The sequence below is a fragment of the Nesoenas mayeri genome, assembly GCF_963082525.1.
Source record: "Nesoenas mayeri genome assembly, chromosome: 2".
In the NCBI taxonomy this organism is placed as follows: Eukaryota; Metazoa; Chordata; class Aves; order Columbiformes; family Columbidae; genus Nesoenas; species Nesoenas mayeri.
In genome coordinates, this window is record NC_137543.1 from 26267334 (window position 1) to 26277195 (window position 9862).

At 43.2% G+C, this 9862-nt stretch overlaps 1 protein-coding gene across 1 annotated transcript; it reads left to right on the forward strand.

Moving 5' to 3' along the window:
• Window positions 1-2216: 2216 nt before the first annotated feature.
• Window positions 2217-8115, forward strand: GEM (GTP binding protein overexpressed in skeletal muscle; the record flags this gene model as incomplete). The annotated part of the gene is made up of 4 exons (XM_080339385.1): window positions 2217-2550; window positions 5431-5507; window positions 5973-6177; window positions 7838-8115. 4 exons carry the CDS (start codon window positions 2217-2219, stop codon window positions 8113-8115), a joined length of 894 nt encoding a protein of 297 aa, XP_080195511.1.
• Between the last annotated feature and the right edge of the window lie 1747 nt (window positions 8116-9862).

Genomic DNA, 9862 nt, shown 5'->3' on the forward strand with positions numbered 1-9862 from the left:
CTGCAGACAGAGAACATAATGCATTTATACCATTTTATGCATTACTGAAACTTGTGACATTTTTTAAACATCATTAATTTTGATAATGTTTGAATGAAGAACTCACTGAGGCGAAAGAGCACTTCTCCCCCCTTCCCCCCTTTCCTGTTTTCATCATGCAAGAACAAAACGTGTTTATTTTACTGGCAATATTGAGACAATCATATGATTTTGAGTAAGGCTTTTGAGATTGTTTGTAAGTTTTTGCTCTTCTGCATGTCTGCTTCCTCCCAGCTGGGGGCTGGCTGTTGTACGGAAAGGCCAACCACGTCACGGAAAAGCCCTGTCTCTGATCAGATGGGCTTAATATAAACCAGGTTTGCTGAGAAAGAATTAAAGAGGCAGCCCCAAAGCAGGAGAGGATTTACTTCGGCCGAGCAGCCCGTGGAGAGAGAAGGGCAGCGCCAGCAGAGCCCCAGCAGAAGTAAGGCAGCGTCGGTCAGGCACAGACTTTGATTGTCAGTGCTAGACACCCAGGCAGCTAAACACAATGTGGGGTATCCAAATCAGTTTGAACTTGGAACACAATTTGTGATAGCGACTCATTTGGCTTTGGTTAATGAGGGATGGTAATTTGTTAGAGGCGAAATCGTAAAATGTTCGTGTTTGCGACTGTGTAGCGAGTGATTGTTTATGGCAGGTTGTGAATTAGGCTCCGTTGTTTGGCTGAACTGAAGCTGGCTTTTCTCATCTGGTCGTTTCAGTGGGGAAGCTGCAAGGAAAAAACGCATTTCAAAATTCAACCACAGTAAATAATTCTCTTTTGTTTTGCGAAGCAGCTTTTGCTTGGTGCGTGATTTCTGGTTTAGATATATTTCTTGCTGAAAAAGTTACTGTGACTGGGATTATGCAAACAATCTCATTTTGACACTCTGTACTACGCATCAGAGAGAAAAATATTGCGTATGTGGTAGTAAGTTCAGATAGAGTGTGCTTTTTCTGTATATTTTTTCTCTGTCCTGCTGTGCATTTATTCAAAGAAGTTTACAGGCAGTTTTGTGAGAAGAGGAGCAGTGATTTGTACCTGTTGATCTGTTGTGTTGCTGTCCTTTTTTTCATTCACCACCTATTATTCAGGTTTGAAAATGGTTGGGTGCATTTTATGGACAGTTATCCTATTTACTATCATGGAGAAGAGAGTTGAGAAACATCAGATATACGGCAAAAAGCAAAATGTCTAAATAAATGTCACTTTGGGAACAGGAATGCATCAAAGTAACTTTCCTAAAAATGGTAGTTGTTAGCCCGTGAGAATGACATCACTGTCCTCTGCCTCCAGGAAAGGCAAAATAGAGTTTTCTGAGTAAAATATAATTAAGAGCTGTGCTTAGATAAGACAAGTGAACCTGTCTAGCTGATTGTGCACTAAATGAAGTTGTTGATTTAATATCTGTAAGTCTATGAGCTTTTTCTCCCAGTGCTACATGCTGTACTGACTAGACTCCGTAACTCCTCAGAAAAGCTGTTGGTCTAGACTGTATTCTCCCTCTTGTCAGACAAAAAGTCACTGTCCGAAGCAGAGTCACTCTTTGTGAACCATACTGTAGACAAGACTCAAATCCACCCCAGTGTAGCAAGACGTGCTTGCGTGGCTCTTTTCTTATATCAGGATTGTCTAAGTGTGCAGTGAGTGATTCTTTATTGCTTTCCCAAATGTTCCAGCTCTTAACTGAGACAATATGAAAGATGCTGCACACCCAGCTGCATTGGGAGCTGGAGGCAACTGCTTGCCCCCAGTAAAGCACAAAGGATTTGGGCCAGTATCTGTGGGTGCTGTGTGTGCCATAGGCTGCCTCTCAGAGGGATGCAGCTCCCATGCAGGACAGCACTGCTGAATGCTGCCCCTTCCTGCTCCTCTGGGACACAGCGATGTCTCCCCAGGGCTGGGCTGCACCTAGCACAGTCGTGAGCTTGGAAAGGCTCAACCAAGATAGGATTTAGCAGATGGGGGGGTATCATCCCTAGGAAAAAGCCTCTGACTCACTAACTAGAAATATTTCTTTGTGTACCAGCAAGTACGAAAGAGTGAAGAAAGTCTCATTTTCTTTTGCTGTATACTAGATCCCTACAGGAGAGTAGGATGTGCTGCTTTGAAGTTAATAAGACAGCATTAATGCATTTCTAAATGTTTTGAGGGTAACGCTTGTGATTTCCCTATTTCTTAACAGGGGTAAAAAATGACCCTAAACAACGTTACCATGCGTCGCACCCACAACAGCAGTCTGCAGCAGCAGCAGCAGCGGTGGAGCATCCCTGCTGATGGAAAGCATCTGCTGGTCCAGAAAGACTCCAATGAGTACAACCCGCAGAAGCGATACACCATCAATCCTGATGATTACTACAGAAGGAGCTGGTCCTCGGAGTCATCTGACTCCGTCATCTCCTCTGAGTCCGGCAGCAATTGCTACCGGGTGGTGCTGATCGGGGAGCACGGCGTAGGCAAGTCCTCCCTAGCCAACATCTTTGCGGGGGTGCATGACAGCATCGACAGCGACTGTGAGGTGCTGGGAGGTAGGTGTTTGTGCTTGCCCTGGGGTGTTTGTGTTTGTTTGCAATCAGCCCTGTCAGTAGTAATTGGCACAGAAAATCAGAGAGGCCGTTTAATCAAAAATTGAGGTAACAAACATTTGAAACTGATCACCAAAACTGATTCAACACATGCATCTCTCTTAAGAAAACAAGAAAGCAAAATAAGATGAGTAAGATACTCACCAACAATGACTGAAAGTCTCTGAAAGAGAAAAATTCAGATTCTCATGTTATTTCATTTCCAGTTACCTACTGGAAGCTGCCTCATTCCTGCCTGTGATGACATTACACAGGAAGCTGATACAGCTTTCACGCTTGTCCGACATTTGTGTCACTACTAACTCCATAAGACTGGCTCCAGCTTCCTAGGGAATTCAAACAACTGGACATTCTCCTGGTCTATGAGAATGAAATGCTTATTAACAATATATATAGAAAAAGCCTCTGCTGAGTCCTTCAATCACCTCCAAAATATTTGCTGTTAGAAGTCATCTCAGCCATTCTGTATAAACACATTACCTCAGTGTAGGCTGTATGGAGTTTGAATAAAATATGTCTCCTCCTCATTTCATCTTACTTGCACAGCATGGGTTCCCCCAGAGATAAACCAGACAAAGGTCCTTCAGCAGTGTAGGAAAATTCCTGTTGCCCAAACAGGAGGAAATGGCACAAGCTGTAGGGTTTTCTTTGATTCTTCCCCCTTGCTATCCTCCTCTGCTTTGTTTAGGGTTGCAACGTGGTCTTTAATCCCAAAGACCAGACCATGCAGAAGGTGAAGCTCTTGCACCGAGCCCTGAGCTATGCTTTGTGTGAGATGTTGATGTGGAAGGGTTGTGCTGCACCAATCTGATTAGGAGAGGTTTCACCCAGGATTTCATACAGCCCAGCACCAGGAAGGGTGGACCCACATTTTCCTTGCTTGCTGACACAGACTGGGGACACACACAGGTCTTCGCACTTTTGGGGGATTTGAAGTTCCCCATGGTGCAGTCACTCTGAGTCAGTTATTCAGGTGTGATTTGTCTTCAGCTTCTACCATCGTTTTTCCTGTAATCCCACCAGCTCCTCAGCCTGGAGTACCCTGATAAAACATTTCCTAGTGCTAACCCAGCAAACTGGAGTAGGACCCTTGGGCAATCAGTCATAAATGCAGCTGATTTGCTTTGCACGCCCCAGCCAGACAGTTTTCTTCTCCTCTGTGTGAAGCTGTATGGTTTCCTCTTTCATTACACTCCCAGCAATACTGCTTGGAGTGTAGGAGTGGCACATTTTCAAGGCCAGCTCTGCTGAGGTATTAGAAAACTTGCCATCTTTCCTTTTTTTAGTGTTGGCTTTGAAATAAACATGAGATTAACAAATCGCTCACTTTCAGTTTGTTTTATGTCCTGTGGAAATTCCTTAGGATTGACTAAGGTGCAAATAAGTGCTGAATGTGACCATTTGGGCATAATATTTTTTAGGAGTGTGATCAGGTATTTGCAGCCTCTCTGTGTGTAACAATGGAGAAACAGTCCTCTGGGTGTTGTCCTCTGGTATATATGAATCCTGTTCCCATTCAGATTCTTGGTCAGTTAAGAAACTATTCTCCAAACTTTAGCTTGCAAACTGGAAATTCTGTTACAAGAGAGGATGGTTTCAGCTCACAGAGGGAATACAACAGCCTTTATGGACTGGCTTTGCTACTGGCTGTACGATTAACCTAGCTCATGAACACAAGTATCATGCTATTGGACCTGCAGGGAATATGCTCATCTTGATTAGCTTTGTCTTTTTCATCTCACCATTATAAGCTGTGTTAAGGCTGTCCATTTTAATTTCATTTTAAATGTGTAATATTTTGGTCTCATTATTTTGCATGAATGTAGATTGCTGGCTTCAAGGAAAGGCTCTGATTACAGTTTAGGGGAAAGTTCACTCCATTCGTGCCCAACAGATACTTTATGAGGCAAGGGTTAAGACACGGTCCTATGTACAAGCATGGTTGGGACAGACCCCTTAAACACTGCAGTGGGAGGGGTGATTTTCTCAGAAGCCTGAAGCCTGGCATTTTTCAGTGACTAGCAATGCAAGACTAGAGATGGGTCTAAACCCCATATTGCTCATCCAAATGTGCCCAGGTTTGGGGGAAAGTTGGATGATCAGTATTTGAAGGAGAAGCTAGACTGAGATTTCATGGCAAGGGTTGATCAAAGTTATGAGTAGGAGCAGCCACCCCCAGGTATAAGCAGAACTTTGTCACATGGTGTTTATAACCTAGGTATGCATTTTTGTGGCCTCAGTGCAAAATAACTGCACTTTTGTGGGTTGTTGATTCATCTGCTTTTTGACATCAAACCTAAAGTGGGGAAGCACGAAACGGGAGAGAACTAGGACGCAGCAGAGGTCTCAGCCTCTCTAAAACTCACCAGCTCTTGTCTCACAAACCCCTGTCCTCACTGGTTGGAGGCTTTTCGCTGTGTTGCTCTCTGCAGCGGTGGCTGTTCACCCGTAAACTGTCCCTGCTAAAGTGAAAGCAAATATTTTCCATCAATCAGCCTCACTGGACTCCGCTGCTCCCATGGGGCAAATGTTCAGCCTTTGCTTATTTCTTCCACTGGTTCTATTTTCTCACTCCCACATAGATAAAGAGAATATCAGCCAAAATCACGGGCATTTAGTTTCCTGATCTTTCAACCTCCTTTGTATATCACAGAAAGGTTCACTGCTGATGGAAATGAGGAAAGAACTAAATGTGAGCCAGCATAAAATTTGGCCCAAAAATTTGAACTGTGAACAAATTCTGCATATTCAACTACTTGTTTTTTGTAATGTACATGATGCTACAAAATAATATGTTACCAATTTTTCTGATTTTATTTCCAGAAGACACATATGAAAGAACCCTGATGGTAGATGGGGAAAGTGCAACCATTATACTGCTCGACATGTGGGATAATAAGGTACTTTAATTTGTTCTAGTCAAATGCCAAAAGAAAAGTGCGTATGAATGACTGCTAATATAAAAAATAGGTATCTTTTGGGAAAGAAAGGTGTTTTCAACATTAGTGAGAATATGGGATTAACCACACACCAAGTCAAGCATGCCTGACAGCTCTGCAGTGTGAGCCTGAGAAGCAGAAGCCTTCTTTATTTTTTTAATGATAAAACAAAACATTCAAGCCATTTTCCAGACCATGTTCATTCCAGTCTAAAGCCAGTAAAATGAATGATTTGGGGCAACTTTTGCCCTCCTTTGTGGTGAAGTAGTCATGCCATCACCACATTGGAATTACTTTCAGTGTAACTGCGATTAAAACTGTACCCATTACAGTTACAGCAGGAATGTATTTGGATTCTCTAATGTTATACTTTCTAAGGAAAATCTGATCTGGGAATAATGATATCTGACCGTTTCCTTTGAACAGCGTGAAGGAGAATGGATTCGAGACCACTGCATGCAAGTGGGAGATGCATACTTGATTGTGTACTCCATCACAGACCGAGCAAGCTTTGAGAAGGCCTCCGAACTCAGAATACAGCTCCGCAGGGCACGCCAGAAAGAAGACATCCCGATTATTCTGGTTGGCAACAAAAGTGACCTTGTCAGGTGTCGCGAAGTTTCAGTGGCAGGTAAGGAAAACTGTGAGGGTAAAAACAATGTAAACGTTAAGAGTCACCTAGTGAACAAACGAACTGCAGAGCTCTGGCTGAGAGAGAACGCTGTGATCTGGACTGGGCAATAAAAGAGCAATAAAACAGAAGAAGACTGGAACAGAGGGCAGAGGACTGGGAGGGGTTTCTTGGGCCCTTAAGCCTCCCTTGGTAATGCTGTTACACATCAGATAATCCCTTTCCTAAATTATTAATTACCATCATAAAAGAAGCTTGAATTTCTTCCTCTCTAGCTCCTTACGTGAGATGCCTGCAGTATATGATATCTCTGGTAGCTGGAAACATTTTGGGCTTCCCATATATCCTCATGCACAACATTTTTAGCCCACTTTATTCTGCTGCCAAAGATTATTTCTTCATTGAACCAGTTCTCTGTCCTCCCTGATGAATTAAAGTTCCCTCTCACCCTCTATTTTCCTAGTCTGGGCAGGAACCTTTCAGGAGAGGTTTCCTTGTTTCCTTACTTTGGGATGCTGAAACAGCTCTCACTGCTGCATTTATTTGAAAGTATAACCAACCTGTGCCGCTCTCCTGAAGCCCGGGAAGCCCTAAGCCCATAAATAGGAATAGGGAGATTGCTAGGAAAGCTGCTGCCAGCTCCTGAGCTCTGCAGTCACTAATGTCTATTATTAGAGAGTCTTTCCTGAGGCTTAGGTGACACAACACAACACACAGCAGTGCATTAGATGATCTCATCTTGGCCCACCAGAAACATGGGTTCCTCTGCTCAGTATTTTCTTCTTTCTGTCACCATTTGACTCTTCTGTTTCCTAAATGAGTGAGACATTTTTTTTTCCCCTTCCTCCACTGGCAAAGTGCACAGTTCCTCTGACCTGTCATAGTTTCCCCATGTGAAGGATTTGAAGTGAGATAGCTCATCAGGAGCCCAGAGATGCCTATTTACCTTCCTCTCTGCCCCACTTGAAAAATCCTTTGAAAGATGGCAGGTGCATTCATGTCATTTTAGCCATCCTGATGATGAGATCACAGCAAGCCAGGAGACAGAATAAATTAGCTTGTGTGTGAAAGACAGCTGTCATGTAATTAAGGATATGAATTATGATTTCAGATGTACCTCTAAAGCCATAAGCATAGTTCTGCCTTTATTTAAGGGTTTTGTACATGTGTCTGTTTGCACCCAAGTTGCTACTGTCCCAAGACCCTGGTTTATGCCCATGACCCATGGAGGGGGCCAGGCTCTGCCTCCTGTGGTGACAAGAGCTGTGCTGTGTGCATGGAGGGTGCTGTCATCACCCTTTAATGTGACTTGAGGGAGTCTGCACATAGGATGACCAGGTGGTTTTGAGTCATTACTGACCTCTCAGCCTTTGCTGTCACAGCGCAGGTCAGTCAGCCCCAGCTCCCTTAACAGCTGATGGCGGGCATGGGGATTTTCCAGGGGAGGCTTCACCCCCCCTTGCTGAAAAGGGAGTGTGACACAGAGCAGATGGATTATGGGCCAGCAGACAGCACAGGGTGATTAAAAGCTTATCCATGCCTATATTAGCCTTGAGGAATTCCCTCGGTGGCACCGGCTCCTTGCACATGGCCACCCGTGACACCTTTGCCTCCCCTCTGCTTGTGACACCCGTCACATATCCACCTTGTGAATTTGCAGAGGGACGAGCCTGCGCCGTCGTGTTCGACTGCAAGTTCATCGAGACCTCGGCAGCTGTGCAGCACAATGTGAAAGAGCTGTTTGAAGGCATCGTGCGGCAAGTCCGGCTTCGCAGGGACAGCAAGGAAAAGAATGAGAAGCGGCTGGCATACCAGAAACGAAGAGAGAGCATCCCCAAGAAAGCCAGGCGGTTTTGGGGCAAAATAGTTGCCAAGAACAACAAGAACATGGCCTTCAAACTCAAGTCCAAGTCTTGCCATGACCTATCAGTACTTTAAGAACGCTGGACTCTGCCAGAGCTTGTGGCATTTTGTGGACATTATCTAACTATGTCGTGGGACAATCAATCAATCTATATTAGATTGGGCTATCAAAGTGACTTAGGTTCACAGTTGTAATTGTGATGATACGTGCTGGCATAAGAACAGCACAGTGCATGGAAATATCTCTCTTCCTTTTCTTTGTCAGTAGTTTTAAAAGAAAAGTATAGACCAGAATGACCCAAAATTATGCTGGGGGATGTTCTGGAATATATCTGTTCTTTCTCCTCTCACCTTTGGATAATAGTGTAAGAATCTTGAACCATCATGACTTGGGAAGTGAATATTACACTCCTTACTCTTTCTCCTTGTTATTATTACTTCCTTTTTAAAACTGTAAAGAATTGAGGAACTGACTGAGGTTTTGTCCTTTACCAGTTGGCTGGTCAGTCATGAGCACCCGCAGCTGAAAAACCTGCATTTTTGTAGAATAGCCACAAAGACACTTTTAAAAAATTATTTCAAGGACTGGTTTCAATGAGTTTACACATCTCTTACTTTGAAAATATTTAAAGGAAAAATCCTGTAATCGAACAAATTTTCCTCTCTTATTTTCATATTATGGGACTATTTAAAAATCACAGCAAAATTAAAATTAAAGTGCAAGTTGTATCATAGTGCATCAAGTGCAGGATGCCAAACCTTTATAAATCACCTGAGCTTTTTTAAGAAACCACACGGACTTCTTGTATCCAGCCTTGGCCTTTCTCTATGCCAGAGTTATGCTGTATTTATTGTTGTGCAAAATAACAAGCATTTTAATGTTGAAGGGAAATGTATTTATTACCAAGTTTCTTAAAAGAATAATGTTAATTTTATTACTGTTTTCTACCTAATATCTTTTTTCAGATATGCAAGTTTTTACTTACATGCCTTGTAATAAAATAAATAAAATATATGACTGTACTTGAGCCTCAGTGGGAAATCTCTAAGACTTTTTTCAAGTTGAGAAAGTATTTTGAATGCTGGGCAAGATTGTTACATGACAAGTACAGTGGGAATTCTGTACATCTCTGAACACAGGCTATTCAGCAACCTGGGATCACAAAGCAAGAGTCATCCACAGCCCCAAAGCTATGAGTGTATGGTATCCCTCATGTGCAAATGGAGTTGTGGTGTCAGAGAAAATATAAATCGTTCATAACAAAGATATTTCGCCCTAAGCCTGAAAACACTTTGGAAATGTAAATGAGTACTCTTACCCCAATTTTGGAGACAAAAAGAAGTGAAATGCTACAATTCGGGGACAGCAAGCGGACAGCTGACATGTTGTGCCTTAATCCCCAGTTACTGTTGGGCAGAATTTTGTTATTTTCCTCCCGACTCTGCTGGGTTTTGTGGGCGCTGCAGAGTTCAAGGTAGAGGTACAGTTACCACATTTTGCCCACAGATGGCTCAGAAAAGCCAAATCTCCAGCCTGGCAGCTCATCTTCCTTGATTATGAAGACAAACAAATGCGATGCTAATAAGATGAGAATTGGGCTCACCACATTGGGCTGCACAGCTTTAGTGCACCAAATGCTCCAGAAACGAGCTCGCTCACTGAGTGTTTGCCCAAAACTGAGTCTGCTGAGGGGATGAATTTTAGCAGTTCTCTAGGGGTAAAACATGTCACAGGATGACTCTCCACTTCTGTGGTATTCAGATCTCCCTGGAAGGGAATTCCTGATCTAGAATAAACTGTTTGCAAGCAGAGAAACAGCAT